General features: G+C 32.2%; 1 protein-coding gene across 1 annotated transcript in view; it reads right to left on the bottom strand.

The window, feature by feature from the left end:
• LOC134722335 (sushi, von Willebrand factor type A, EGF and pentraxin domain-containing protein 1-like) overlaps window positions 1–12567 on the bottom strand; it is a 91123-nt gene extending 78556 nt beyond the window's left edge. The window contains exons 1-3 of the mRNA XM_063585947.1: window positions 12112–12567; window positions 3736–3769; window positions 2610–2691 (exon numbers count right to left, since the gene is read on the bottom strand). Of these exons, the coding sequence (XP_063442017.1) occupies window positions 2610–2691; window positions 3736–3769; window positions 12112–12171 (176 nt within the window). The 5' untranslated portion in view covers window positions 12172–12567. The remainder of the gene's footprint in view (window positions 1–2609; window positions 2692–3735; window positions 3770–12111) is intronic.
• Between the last annotated feature and the right edge of the window lie 4171 nt (window positions 12568–16738).

Raw genomic sequence — 16738 nt, 5'->3', positions numbered from 1 at the left:
TGTACAATAAAACGCAGATTTCAGGACAATTTAAAGGCTCTTTACGTCTTTTTTATAACATGTCAATAGCGCTTGAATTAAAACACAATTTATTTGTATGACTGCCAAGGATATGATCAATGACATTGTATGTATTGCCGTATGAAATGTAAAATGTTTTGTATATATAAGATTCCTTAGCAAGGATATTGATTACATTGTACTAAGACATTTATCCTTTTGTCCATTTTTTCTATGAATACTTCCTACCCAGAAATAAAATATGAACTGATGAATTTTAGCACAGTTTTGATTTGTTTAAGAGTTTTTAAATTGACTAGTGTTATTTCCAAAAAGGATTACTGTTAAGGTCAAGGTAAATGGGCTATGTCGCAGATTAGGCTAAAAATTTGCATACAACCTTGGCTCGTTGAACTACAACTGAAAATCGAAAAATTATACTTTTATCTCTTTTATAATCTGAAAAAATGCAGATTGATTTCTTTCAACATGGGTGAATATTTGTATAGAAAGCACATAAAATATATAGTTTTTTAAGAAAAATCTATGGAGTAGAATTAGAGATTTGGCGATTTTAAGACAAAGGAGTATGTTCGATAAGGTCCTAAAATGGCCCCCTTTTTTAGAGTGAATTTCAAATTCAGATTTATCGACCAATGCCACGATAAATTATAGCTAATATATTGACTAGCTATGATATAAACCATTCTGTTGAAAATTTTACGTTTCTGCGTTTCATTATGACGTCACAAGTTGTACTCATATCAATTTTTCACGAAAAAATCAATGAAAATGGGTGAATTTCCATAGATTATTGGACAGGAAACATAGAGCACATACGTCGACAACAAAGATCTTTTAAAATAATGTTTGTGAAGACATTTCACATGTCTTATTTGAATCTTAAGCTTGTCGAATCCTGCGCTCTATGTTTCCTGGTCCTTCATTTGGTTGAAATCTGGCTGATTTTGTCAAATTTCACCAAAATCCCTTATTTTGACCTTTTTTGGATGTAAAAATCAACGTGTTAGAATTAAACTTTGACAAAAACAGTTCTGTTTAACTTTCTAACATGTCTTTAAGGCAACTCAAAACATTTATTGTCTTGTAACTATGAACTTTATAATTGGGGCCAAATATGGCCCTTACTGAACTTACTCCTTTTACAAGGGTTTCGCCGATTTTATGTGCTTTCTATACAAATGTTCACCAATTTTGTAAGAATTCAATCAGTAATATTTCAAACGATAATTGAGATAAATGCATTATATTTTCGATTTTCAGTTGAAGTTCATCAAGCCAGAGTTGTATGCAAAATTTTACTGAAATCTGTGACATAGCCCATTTACTGTAACTTGACCTTAAAACATAAGAAATTTATACTGGGGCATGATGTCACCTTATTTAATTTCAGTATAATTTAAAATTATTTCTTGACCATGTTCGTGTTCATACTAAGTATCAAAACTTTACAAACAAACTGATGAAAAGAAAAGAAAGACTTACATTTTACATTTTTGATAAAATGTTCTTTGATTCTACTTATCTCATATGATGTACATGTTCAATAGTTTTTAAATGAATTTATATCTATGGTGAAAAGCCTTGATGTACATGTACTTTACACAACCTTTCAGCAGCCTGTTTCTACTCGAATGATGTAATGTGGATTTATTATTATGCAGACTTTGGCGAACAGTTTTCCTGGGAGTCTCCAGGTAATTTTTTTAATTCAAAATTTGAAAATCACACTCTTAATACAAGCTTATAGAGAGGTCTGATCCATAATTTTGGAGAACATTTTCTGATTTCTCACCATTTAATCATTATTTGACTTCACATGGTGTTGTTTCTGTATCATGTGAAAATGAACAAGTTATTGTCAAACACTGTTTGTTTACATGTTATAGAAAAGACAAGCAACTTGACATATTAGTTTAGCTAAATGATAAATTTAAATAAAATGAATCAAGACATTAAAAGGATTGGTTTGTTTGCTGGACACTTTCAGTAACAGCTACTATTTTTTCATTCCTGATGGAACCTGTAGTGCAGAGAGAACCAACTAGCTTCATTGGATTGATTTAAATTCTGATTTTAAGAGTTTTGTAATTGCTCAATAACAAATAGTAATATCCTACAGAACAATGGTAATAGGTCAAAAGGCAATTTTACCACTTAAACTTTTTCTTTTTTTAAAGTTTGAAGGTCTGAAATGTTAGTTACATGCACATTAAGTTTATTATACAATGCATTTGTGACATTACATGTATGGTCAAAAATATAAATCAAACAAGGCTTATTTGTACCAATGTCATTGATTGATTGATTGATTTGGGGTATTGAACACCAAATTCAGTATTAATGGCTAAATCGTGCAGGTCAGTTTTTTTATTGGTTTGAAGAAGGCAGAGTGTCAATTACATGTAAGATTGGTTTTAAAGGAGTCAAATGACTTACACATCATGTGACATGTTTGGAATTCACAACCTAAGTATTGACAGGCTAGTGATTCAGTAGATGAACAACTTGGACCACCAAGTCACTGAGGCCCCTGCAACTAGAATAAGTATTACACTTATCTGTAATTATATATCTACAAAACTTACTTTTGGCAGTATGTGTCAGCTTCTAACCATGATCTTAAGGTTGGCACGATGATGTAACATTTTTCATAACTTTTCGTCCAACCTATCATAAAGAAACAAACAAATTAAAACAATCAAATCAATAAAGTTATTCTTTCTTGTGTTTTCATACAAATTATAAACAAAAGCTCAAATAATTGGAATAACCAATGGCCATGGGAACATCTACCATGAATCCACAATTTAATTTTGCATTCATTATCGTGAATCTTCAATAGCTGAAGATTTTGCAAGTTTAATAAACGAAGTTCCTGAACAAGATTTTAATTGGTACTTTAATATATCACATTATAGAGGGCCCTATCTGCACGGAAGAACGTGAAATAAAATTGCCATTTCACGATGAACGAACAATTAAAAATTTCTTGCACATTGATCTTTTTACCGATTTCACGAAACACGGTGAATAACAAACCTTTTTCACGGCTGCAGGTGAAATAAAAATGGCAAAACATGTTGCATGAAAATAACCCTTTACCACCCTCATTATAGACTTAATTTTGCTTCAAATGTTTGGCTTTTAGCATTCAGATGAAGGTAAACACAGAAGAGCCCTTAGAGAGTATTATACATGGGCGCTGCACTTAAGTTATCTAGTGTAGATGAACTTAATCAAAATCGGATTAAAGTATTGTTTGAAGACACCAGGTTGATCTCTTTCATGCGCGCGTGTTCTGAGGATTCATGGGTTGCATTTTGTTATGACAACATACATAACAGTGGGTCTCAGTCTGATGTGGGATTGCTAACTTTTTGTAAGCATAACACGTGAAAGTCAAATTATTGTGCCATGTCTCATGATTTATCCTAGAATTTATCAGGCTATTTCAGATTTTTAATAATTTTTACAATTTCTATTGTTTTTTGAAAATATTTTTGGTAATTTCAGCTAAAAAAATGATTCAAATGTGGGAAACCTTCAAAGAGATGGGGTGTTGCATTTTTGTTATAGGTTAATCCCAAAACATGGAAGTTAACCAACAAATATTTTTTCTTGGCTGCCTTGTTATTTTTTCAACCGGAAGTCTATTTTCTAATGATTAAATCGGTTGCCGGTTAATCGTTTCCGTATTTGTAAGCAACTTACCTGATGGACAAACTAGATTAAAATCTTGTGCTATCTGTAAAAGAAAGATGTAAGCTTTAAAAAAAATCGTAAAGTTTAAGTTTGTGCAGGCATTACAGTACTACAGTACATATAAAGGATGGCCATGTTCACGGATTTGTTTTCAGGTCGCCGGATTGTAATCTGGTAATGACACAGGCACTTGTCTCAGAAAAAAAAATTACCTCTATACATTAATATAACAGGTATAGAGGTATTTTTTTTCTGAGACAAGTGCCTGTGGGTAATGACGGTAATGGTGCTTTTCCGAGGAGGAAGGTTTCAATATATGTCTCTGGTTTCAACTATAACTCTTTAAAATAAGCATACTAAAATTGGGTACTCATTGTTTAAATTTGTCTGATGACTGGTTGATCAGCTTTGTTTATAACCTAGAATTCATCTTCAACGTTTCACGACAAATTGAAAATGGCAACAGTTAGACGGTCAGAGATGGTGAACGAAAAAGAACAAAATTAATGACGAGCCGTATTTCCAGGGTTAGCCGCCAATGAGTCCAACTATCTTGAAAACAGAAAGTACAAATTTAAAACGATTCTTACATTTCTTGTTCGAAAAAGTTTCGCAGATCAATGGAGTTTTAACAAATCATTGCTTATGCAAATTTTGATATCTAAAGAATAACCTATTTAAATGACAGCTCAAAATTTCGGTGTTGTTATTTCGGTCAAAATTCAACAAAATGTGTACAAATTCCATTTATGAACGTAAATCAAATCTATGAGAGATGTCATCTCCTTCATTGGCCCATGCCAGATACGATCATATATTTATTGGTAAAACGGCTCATTAGCTTTAATTTCTGTACCCTACTTTACATGATTGTCGAAGCTTAACGTTCTAAATCACAATAGAGAATAGTTACATTGCAGAAAATAGGTTTAAATTTGTTTATATTTACGTGTGTAACCAATGTTTATTGATTTCTGTATACATATATCAGTCAGTACATCTGTTTTTGTGAAATATATAAAATGTGGTATAATAAAGGAAACAAAACCACGTTTGTCAAGTTGACATTTTCTTTGATATAGGTTTTAATGTTCTAAAATTTTATTTTATTTAAAGGCATATCATTTAAATTTCTAACCATGACACAACACGTTACTACAAAGTACTTTTTTTTTAAATAAACTAACTGCAGTTGCTGGCAGGCAATAGTGTGTGGCTTTCAGCATTTCATACGATCAGAATCAATGCTAAACTGTCAAGACCCTTTGTGTTTTTGTTCTGACATATATTTATCATGTTCTACAAACTTATTTGATGAAGGTTTGTCTCTAATGTGGACTGAAACTTCTTGCCAAAAAAATATTGTGTGTGTTCCTTTATAATATTACAGCACGAGTCTGTCCTTAGTAGAAATAAACAGAAATGCTGGATCAACGTATATTGTAACGTCCCTTATTTAAGATGGTCTGCGATTTAGAACTTGACCATGATTTCTTAAGTTCTAAATTTAAGTTTAATTATTGAGATGACTATTTAGGACTTAAAACATATATTAGATACATAGCCTTTCTTCGGAATTTTGATTTATAAGCTACAAAAGAGAGACGAAAGATACCAGATGGGTGTTCAAAATCATAACATGCATAAGTCGAAAAATAAACCGTGACTACGCCATAGCTAGCAATGAAAAAATACAAATAGACAAACAATAGTACACAAAACACAACATGAAAAAAAACGGAGCAGCACAAACCCTGCCAAAAATTGGGTGTGATCTTAAGTGCTCCAAAATGGTAAGCAGATCCTGTTCCACGTTTATCAAGACTGTCTGAATCCTAGGTATCGTTTTATTGATTCTTCAGTTTAAAGCTGTATGTATAATAAATTCAATGTATGTTATCATACATGACTTTGATTATATGTGCCGTTTTGTTGTTGTCTCTTGGATGCACATCTATGAAGGAATTTGCATTAAACGTATCAAAGTACTTTTCCTTGAATTCGACAGTTGAAATAGCTGCATATACGATTGGTTGTTAATTGCATAACGTCCATAGACACAAATTTCGTGCATTTTATGTACAAAGCCTCCTATCAGAATAAGACAATTGCGGAATATTATCCATCTATTGTGGAAATCGGGGAATCTTTGGGGACATTTTCCTTTTCATTTTGCTTAGCAATCGTATTGTGAGGATTGCATAAAAACAATTGTCAGCTGACAACCGTTGTAAATAGGTCTATACAAACGAGTATTCTTCGATTTGACGATTCTGTAGAGTTATTATTTAATTAAATTCGAATATAATTATCTTTTTATCAGTACTAACAATTGGTTTCAACGGTGATTTCTTAATCATTGAATTATAACAATTATGATATGATCAGTGTCCATTGATTCGTGCGATCAAAACTTGTAGGATGTAGAAAACGACAACTTTATTGTATAGTTTTACATCGATTTTATGACAACGGAATTAATTTTTAATTTGCTTTAAAACGGCTGATTTCATTCTAATTGGAAACATTTCAATTTTCAAATATTTGCTACATTAAGGTGTGAACTCAGTTTTGAATATAGAAAATTCAGAGGTCGCGTTTTACCTTACACTAACATCTTGTGACATATGAATTAAAAAAAAATCACAAAAAACATACAATATGAAAGGGCTTAACACTTTATTCATCAGCACGATGAATTCGCAGACGTGTGTTTGATACGCAGAGAAATTGCCTTCTGAGTTTGGCAAGTCTTGACTTTCGATCGAGTACACAATATATCCATAACTCAATCTGCAATTTCTAGCAGGTTTATTCGAAAATTGTTGTGTTTATTTGTTTTTTAAAAATGCTGTCACACACAAGGAAGATGCAAACGCAGTAATGTTTGAAGAAAATCACCAATTGGAAATTCAGAAAACAATACCAATACCAATACTAAAACACGAATGTGTCCATAGTACACGGATGCCCCACTCGCACTATCATTTTCTATGTTCAGTGGAGTGTGAAAATGGAGGGAAATCTCTAATTTGACATTTAAAATTAGAAAGATCATATCATAGGGAACATGTGTACTAAGTTTCAAATTGATTAGACTTTAACTTCATCAAAAACAAAAAACAACTAAAGCGGGACGGCCGCACACAGACCAGAAAACAGAATGCCCAGAAATGGGGCATAAAAAAAACCTCAAACAGACAATAAAAATAACATACAACACGGTTTTTTTTTGTTAGATGTATTTCTATTTGCATCCATCTCATGATATTCATAGTTCGTTTTTATGTTGTACTATAACACCACTGTCCAAGGTTAAGGGAGAGTTAGGATCCCGCTAACATGTTAAACCCCGCCACATTCTATATGTATGTGTTTTTCCCAAGCCATGAGCTTTTTGATTTATTGGTTGTCGTTTGTGTGGTTTGGTATGGGTTTTGATCATCGTTGGATGCCGTATGGTGACCTATTGTTGTTAGTTTCTATGTCATTTGGTACATGTGAAGAGTTGTCCTATTGGCTATCATACCAAATCTTTTTTTTATATTAATACAAAATATTTGATTATAAAAAGATGCCCTTCATGGTATATCTAGCCTGTGTGGAATTTCTTTAGTTTTAAATCTTAACTTTTACAAGCCAAATATTTTGATGATTCAGTTGGGCGACAAAAGTGCTGGTAAGTTTCCCTATTTCGTGTTATAACGATTTTTAAATTTAAGTGTATCTCCTTCAATTCAGTATTCATTACTCTCTTAGGGGAACCCATTATCGAAAAACTTCAATAGCAAAAAGTAGCGTATTTGCATTTGTTTTGTTGGGTTAAATGCGAATTACGTTCAGGTGACTGCTTGTCTTATGTTACCATTTAATAATGCATACATTAAAAAACATTTCTCAAATTTGGCATTGTGACATACGTAGAACAGTGAGCACCATTGAAACGAGGTTAGAAATAAATCAAGAAGATACTCTAGGACGAAAATCCTATCAATAAACAAAAAACAAATTCACCCATACACAATCACATTGCAAACTGAAGATAAGAACCCCAGTAATATGGGTGACGTATTCGATATTATTTATATACATATGATACAGTTATTCGTGTTGTTTATTCTTAAGTTTTCTATGTTGTGTCATGTGTACTATTGTTTTTCTGTTTGTCTTTTTCATTTTTCGCCATGGCGTTGTCAGTTTGTTATAGATTTACGAGTTTGACTGTCCCTTTGGTATCTTCCGTCCCTCTTTTTATGAACATTTATTGTATTTCATTCTGTGGACACCTTTATTTCAGGATTGCACGTGCTCATGTTTTCTCTGACAGTTTATGTCGTCTTTATACTAAATCAACGATTGGAGGTGTAATGATTTCAATAACTACAAGTACTTTTCAATCATGCAGTCCTTTTTGTCTTTCTGTCTCTTTGTCTTTTTGTTAGTTGTTTTATGTGTTCCTTTTCTCTGAATCAAGCCTTTTTCAACTGAACGTTATTGTTTGTACTTATGTTATGCTGTTGCACCTCTATCCCATGCTAGGGGGATTGTGTGAACATGTATTTACAGAAACTTATTTTTACAGTTCGACATAGATTGTTTGCCATAGAAAAAAACTTCCCAACCTGAACATGCATGACATATTTGCCACTGGACGTTAATCAAACAACGATCAGTCAACCTCGCGTCTTTTAAGAATTTTATTATCGATATTTCTAACGTGCAGTGTGTTCCAATAAAAATAAATATATCGCCAGTCCCAAAAAAAAACCAACAGTAATTGTTAATTTTATTTTCGTTAATAAAGAAGGTTTTTGTTTGAAAAAAACAATTGTCCAAGCGTTACGAGCTGAAGACGAAAACAGAATTTTAAATGACATTCATAACAAGATATGACAATTAATCATTCTACAGACGTTTGAGCAGATGATAAATATTCAATTTACTGATTATATGGTAAACTAAATAACAGGTATGGTCATGGTGTCAAAAGATAGATATGTTCTTTCATAAATGTTAAATGCTTTTTCTATAGTACTGTTTGAACTTGAGTAAGAATAACTGACGTTTTTTGTAGTTTACATGCACTACTGTAATTAACATCAGGCCTCACGGTCATAAAACTTTCGAGCATGCTTTTTGTACTCGGACTCGAAAATCAACCAATCAAATTGCTGGATTTCATGTTTCGAGCATGATTTTTGTGCTCCGAGCACTGAGAAAAGTTTTATGCCTTCAAGGCCTGAAGGTAAAAAGTTCTTATGCAATGGACAAATATATGCGCATAAAATACATAGGCACAGCAGAATAGGAAAAAAATGAAATTTTATTTCCACCCACTTTTCAGACAAATAATAAAATAAAGTACATTGTATTTGCCTTATAAATAAAATCATGAACATTCGTAAGTGGAGCTGCTGAACAAATTCATAAAAAAAATATTTTATTAAAAAATGAACGTAGACCCCATTTAGAATTTCTTGTAAAACTTTAAAAAATTATGCCTGATACGGAGCTTTTTGGAACAAGTGACTGACTTTTACCAGGCTGGCTCATTTAAGGAGGACATTTAAGCTAAATATCGCCAATTACCAACGACCAATATTTTTTTCAGGTGTCTTTGAATGGACTTTAAAAAAAAAAATTTTGGTTCATGAAAATAAACTTCAGTTTAACACACAAGACCATGTACCCCATATGACCTTATACCAGATATTGATAGAAAATATAACCAAAAGCCACATCAAAGAGCAGACATTTTCTATGGGTATAATTCGAAACTCTTATAATCTGTTAAAATGTTAGTTTAGCTTTTTATGTTGCCTTATTTAAATAACCTTACGAGTTCATACTGTGTTTAAACGACTAATCTGCCATTGGAATAACGGTTTGGGTATTACGATAATCTTAATGACAAATAATAACTATATATGTATTGTCTTTCTATACAAAGTAAACATTCCAGGGTACAACACAAAGAAGATATATGTCACAAACAAACAATATACACCATTTCTACCTATTGTTTATTATTCATCGTTGTTACAGTTAAAATTTTAATTACAAAATTTAAAAGGCATTCCAGCAGGGAAGGTCGTAAGGGGTTATATATGTTTTCGCGCGAAAAGGAAAAGCAGAATAGAGTCATGTTTCTTAGTTAAAAGAAAGTAGGTTGATCAAAAGACAATAAATGAAAAAAAAATAGTAAAAAATTCTGCACAGTAATTCTGTCAAAACAATAAACAATAATTCGATGGATAACTGTTAAATTAAATTTATTCTGAAGTACGACTGGTATACATAAGACGGCATAATCTCTATACCAACAAATTAAGTACTAGTACTTTGAGCTTATTTTCAGTAGCTGCAAGCACTTCGATACGGTATTATCCAGTTCAATGGTTGTTATGTCTGTATAACACCAATACTCCAACGGTAAAATTAAGTGCAGTTTGGTATTTTCTATATGTATTGGCCAGGAAAGTTCGTATTGAACTAATCGAATAACGGAGAAACAACCCCCCCCCCCCCCCAGGGTTGGAAAACTCACCCTCTCGGGTTTATATCAGCACCATCAGTCGAGACTTTCAAAGCCTACTGGTCAAAGCTTAACTAAATTAAAAAAAAATATATGGGGGAGGGATCCGTATGCAAACTTAAGTTGTTGTCAAAATATTCAGTTAGTTGATTGACCTGTTGCCATGCATTACCCACTATAGAAGTAGAAGTAGAAAACATTTTTTTTAACTCGGGATTAATCAGACCTTTATATATGGTATCGTGGAAGGTCGCATTGATGTTGTTTTGTACCTTTATGTTGCAGGGAATGTTTGATTGCCAATGTTTTCATCACTTCCTTTATTCGTATACAATATCAAAGACAAGAAAGGAATACAACTCTTTCAAAAGTTTATACAGCCAATAAAACACCAATAGATGCATCCTGATCTGTGGTTAAAAAAAGATGTAATCTTTGTCCATCGATTTTGTCACATTGATTCTTTATCAATGATCCCATCATTAACCATCATTTATTTGAGTTCGATTTCCGTTGTAAATTATTTGCGAGAACTAAAGAGTTTTCTTCGGATAACATACTACAACTGATTGTTAATTAAGATATAAGTAATCTTCGTCAAACCATTAAAATATGTCGTGATCTATAGGGAATGACCTATGCTTAGCAATACTAGCTTCAAGTTAATGGATGAATGGTATGCTACAATTAGTTTAATTACAAAATGAGACACCTGCAGTTACCGTGGAAACAGAAAAATATTGATCTCAGGTATCGACAGTAAACTTATAGTCTACCTATATATCATATATTGTAAGACACATTCAATATTGTCAATGAACATAATTGTTTACTATTGAAAAAAAACAGATAATGAAGTGGTTCAGGAAACTCTATCATATGAAATCAGTCAGCTAACGATAAATTATTGAAATATTGAAATATGCTTCATATGAATATAGTACTAATCTATAATTGCAGGTACACTATAACTGTGCAAGATGTTCAGATCCTGATATATATTCTTTTATATCATGGGTAAATGAAATACCTTTCAATTTTAATAGTTTTCTTCTAATTCCGATAGTTCTAGGATGTACATTTATTATCTGACATGTAATATAAAGCAATCCCAATTATATCAGTGTTCAAAATTACCCTTAGGCCAAATAAAATAGTATGTGTGGTTCCAGTCACATCTAAAAAAAATAATGGTAGGTAGGTAGGGATTTACATTGATTCTATGGGAGCAACATTCTGTCTTTAACAGTGCTTAATGAAAAATGACAATAAAATCTTTAGAGTATATATAAAAAAGAAGATGTGGTATGATTGCCAATGAGACAACTATCCACAAAAGACCAAAATGACACAAACATTAACAATTATAGGTCACCGTATGGCCTTCAACAATGAGCAATAGGCTATTTTTAGACGAAAAAGTAGGGAAGGTAAGGTAACTGGAAACACACCTATATATAACTTTTTTGGACTGACATCCAAAGTTCCATAATGATGTATTATGCAGCGTCATTCAAATTCACGTTGCTTCTTGTTTCAACTCCCCCAGAAATGTATTAAAGAGGGAGTGTAAAATAAAAATAAATATATATTTTGATTTTTATTCTTTAACAAGAAACAATTGGTACGTTCATCGTGTTAATTGTAACGACTTTTTCTGTTATTTAATATGGACATTGGTTACTTAACGAATACATATATTCTTTATATGTTTTGCAACAAGGAAATAGAACTATTCTTAATTTAAAAGACGGTTTCATATTACATGTATTACAAGCATATTACAAACATACCCTTCATGCCCGGTTAGTTATTGAAAACCGGTTGATTTCTAATATAAAATAACTTACCGTTATAGAGAATAATAATGGTAAAATCCATATACTTTTAAAACATATATTTTCTGTCATGTTTCCCTTTATAAAAACTAACAACTAAAAAATGTGTAAATACACCACTTAAAATAAATTAATCCGTTGTCATTCGAAAATTTAATCTAACAAGACTGTCCACTTATTTTTCGAATGTTTAAAATTATCTTCATCACAATTTATTCCTTTAAACAAACTTCATGCTTTTTTATGTCCATATATCATTTCATGGAGGTCGCCATCTTGTTACTACGAAAGCTTCCGAGGTTGAGTTACAAAACGTTTGTTGTTGCGAAGCGCTACATGTATTCAGTCATCTGTGAACCAATGTCACACTGAGAGGATCAGACGGGAAAATCGTCACACTGGTTGAATCGCCAGGTATTTAAAAGTAGAAAATTAATAGGTTTTAAACTCAATATTTGTCATACGTGCTGAGTGTATTGGAAATTCAGTGAAAGTGATAATTAAATGTCAGGATCAATTAACACATCAAACCATTTTACATATTTATATTTCCATATAAATAAAAACGATCTTTAAACGAAATTGCATTGGAAAAATGATACTAGGTGTGTCTTATTTAAAATGTTGCACTAGAGTTTATTTACACTTTCCTATTAACTGAACGACTTCTTTGACTGTCAATGTACACTGACACACCAGCGATGCAATATAACATTTTTAAACACAAACAAAACAACACGATGAACTTGCAATGCATATATACATTAATCTTTGATACCACTAGCTAACAGACGAAGTCATCATCGGCTAGTCATTCTTTATACAAGATCCAGCATGAGCTAGTGGACATTAATGCCAGTTCTATCTTACGTCCAAACGATCGGCGTACTAAAGACAAACAACTTATATATCAACCACCAGCAAACCAGAGAGTATATAAGTATTCCTACTTTCCTTGGACCGTACAAGAGTGGAAATGCCTCTCAACAGCTACAACAGAAGCTCTGACAATTAAGAGGTTCCAGAGTGCACTATCCAACAATAGTGCACCTCAGAAACCAACACCAAAGACGTCAGCCAAGTAACATAGTTTTATGATTGTATATATTTCGGAACGTTTTGTATGTAAATATAGTAACAGGAGAATTGCTGTCTCATTCACCGTCTAGTGGACTTATATCATTCTTTAAAGAATCGAGTCCTTAGCAAGGAAGAAGAAGAAGACCATAGCCAACATTTAAACCTCTTACTGTGTATTTGGTTTGGAAAATGTTATTTTCTTTTCTGTTTGTTTTCACAGGCTTTGAAACTTAAAATAATTTGAAATAGATCGTACTATGATTACCAATTAAACTGAACCTAAAATGATGAGGTCTTATCTTGTTGAATTATTTCATCTCCCAAAACTGTCCCTATACTCGCGTTATATAAAAATGTGTCAAAGCTTGACTCTGAGACGATATTTCACTACAGCAAAAATTATCCAACATAGCCCAGAACAAAGAACAAAGAACACTTAAGGTGGTATGGGAGTCTAAAATAAAAAGGATAGAATTTGTTCATACTTTGCCAAAATGTAGTATCTATTGATATATGTTGAACAAAATTAAACTTAGTTTCATTTTGACAAAAATGAATCCTTTGGGTTCTTTGATATGCTGAATCTAAAAATATGCTTAGATTTTTTATTATTGGCTCAGTTTTCAAGTTCGTCCAAATCGGGGTCCAAAATTATACTTTTTTTTGGTTTGATTTCATCAAAAATTGAATAAATGGGGTTCTTTGATATGCCGAGTCTAACTGTGTATGTAGATTCTAAATTTTTGGTCCTGTTTTCAAATTGGTCTACATTAAAGTCCAAAGCCAAAGGGTCCAAAATTAAACTTAGTTTGATTTTAACAAAAAATAAATTCTTGTGGTTCTTTCAAATATATGCTGAATCCAAACATGTACTTAGATTTTTGATTATGGGCCCAGTTTTTAAGTTGGTCCAAATCAGGATCCAAAATATTTTTATTAAGTATTGTGCAATAGCAAGAAATTTTCAATTGCACAGTACTCAGCAATAACAAGAAATATTCAATTGCACAGTATTGTGCAATAGCAAGAAATTTTCAATTGCACAGTATTGCGCAATAGCAAGAAATCTTCAGTTGCACAGTATTGTGCAATAGCAAGTATTTTCAATTGCACAGTATTGCGCAATAGCAAGAAATATATAATTGCATAATATTGTGCAATAGCAAGAAATTTTCAATTGGAGTTATCTTTCTTTGTCCAGAATAGTAGTTATATCAGCTTAAATCATTGTTTTATACAATATACAATGTATATTCACTTTTACTGCCAACTAATAAATTAAAACAATCTTTACTATTCAGTGATAACAAGCACTTTTTATATATTTTAATATTTTATGATGTATTTAAACGAGTAATTATTGTTGCAAACTCCATTAGAAATTTGAATTGAGATCGGTTTTGGAATAAAGGAAAGGGGGATGTGAAGGAAAAAAAATGGAGGGGGGTGGTAATTTTTCTCATTTGAAATTTCATAAAGAAAAAGAAAATTTCTTCAAACATTTTGAGAGGATTATTATTCAACAGCATAGTGAATTGCTCAAAGGCAAAACAAAATTTTAAGTTCATAAGACCACATCCATTTGTGTCAGAAACCTATGCTGTGTCAACTATTTAATCACAATCCAAATTTAGAGCTGAATCCAGCTTGAATGGTGTGTCCATACTTGCCCCAGGGTTGCCGTTCAGGGTTCAACCTCTGCGGTCGTATAAAGCTGCGCCCTGTGGAGCATCTGGTTAGATATGTAGACATATTAAGACTAATTAGTAGATGTTGATAATATTGGCTTAACATGCTTGAAATTCTATCAGATTACTTTTGGAGCAGTTATGAGTTTTTGAAGCATGCTCACAAAGATTCTTTTGGTGAAATCATTTTCATATTGGTCAAAATAATTTTCTTTGCTTCGACCAGCTTTGGAGGAGATATAAATCAGCACATAAGTTTATTTCCTAGATCGTCTATCCCCAAGCATCATGTCAGGCATTGTCATTACTAAAAACCAATAAATGTATTCTAATCTGAGGAACAATTTGACATTTTAACAATAAATTTTAACTTATGATACTGACGATCCACCACAAAGTAATATAAATAGAACCATACCAATAGTAAGCAAATACATATAAAAAAGAGGTGGTATGTATGCCAATGAGACAATTCTCCACAAGAGACCAAATTGACACAGAAATTAACAACTACAGGTCACTGTACGGCCATAAACAATGAGCAAAGCCAATACTGCATAATCATCTATAAAATGCCCTGAAATGACAATGTAAAACAATTCAAGCGAGAAAACTAATGGCCTTATTTTTATTAAAAAAAATATACAAAAAACTAATATGTAACACATAAACAAACGACAACCACTGAATTACAGGTTCCATATATCATGTTCTCAAAACTAGATATCATCTCCCATTTAGAAAAAAACAACCTGAAAAGAGAACCAATTATGTGTTGCTCTCCTAGCTACAAAATGTATCCAATATCAAAGACGTAGAACATATTCTATCATAATCATTTGGTAACTAATGTAATTACTGTCTCCTCCATGCCCGTTTTGAACATATAAAAATACAAGAATGTGTCCAAAGTACACGGATGCCCCACTCAATCATTTTCCATGTTCCATGGACCGTGAAATAGGGTAAAAATCTAATTGGCATTAAAATGAAGAGGATTATACTTTAGGGAACATGTGTACTAAGTTTCAAGATGATATGACTTCAATTTCATCAAAAACTACCTTGACCAAAAACTTTATCCTGAAACTCCCACTTTCATTCTCTATGTTCAATGGACTGTGAAATTGGGGTCAAAAGTCTAATTTGGCTTTGAAATTAGAAAGATCATATCATAAGCAACAAGTGTACTAAGTTTCATGTTGATTGGACTTTAGCTTCATCAAAAACTTTAACCTGAAACTCCCACTTTCATTTTCTATGTTCAATGGACCTTGAAATTGGGGTCAAAAGTCTAATTTGGCTTTGAAATTAGAAAGATCATATCATATGCAACAAGTGTAATAAGTTTCAAGTTGATTGGACTTCAGCTTAATCAAAATCTACCTTGGCCAAAAACTTTAATAACCTGAAGCGGGACAAACGAACGAACGGACCCACAGACCAGAAAACATAATGCCCCTCTACTATCGTAGGTAGGGGCATACAAAATTTGATAAATAACACTCATAATGCTTAGATTGGTTGTCATCGTGCAACACAGTTAATAACACCATATAGGAAAAACATAGAACTCATTTTGTCATACGACACTGTCCATACATACTATCCACACTCATCTGTGTCCACACTTGTATATGTTGAAAAATATAATAAAAATGATAGGTCACCGCGCATTTTCTAAAGCTACAGGACGTGACAAAATGACACATTTTGTATGGATTATACAGGAAAAACGCTATTTTGTGATTAGAAACTAAAAAAAAAAACGATAGAATTGTTAAATACTTATGGAAAATATAGCTTTCATACAAAGTTTTGAGAATATCAAAAGAAAAGATAGTGTCACCGTAGGTTTTTTCCGGCTAAAA

Source organism: Mytilus trossulus, chromosome 6 (assembly GCF_036588685.1).
Source record: "Mytilus trossulus isolate FHL-02 chromosome 6, PNRI_Mtr1.1.1.hap1, whole genome shotgun sequence".
Classification (NCBI taxonomy): Eukaryota; Metazoa; Mollusca; class Bivalvia; order Mytilida; family Mytilidae; genus Mytilus; species Mytilus trossulus.
Note: the sequence above shows the minus strand (reverse complement) of the source record. Positions and strands in the feature narration are given on the sequence as shown.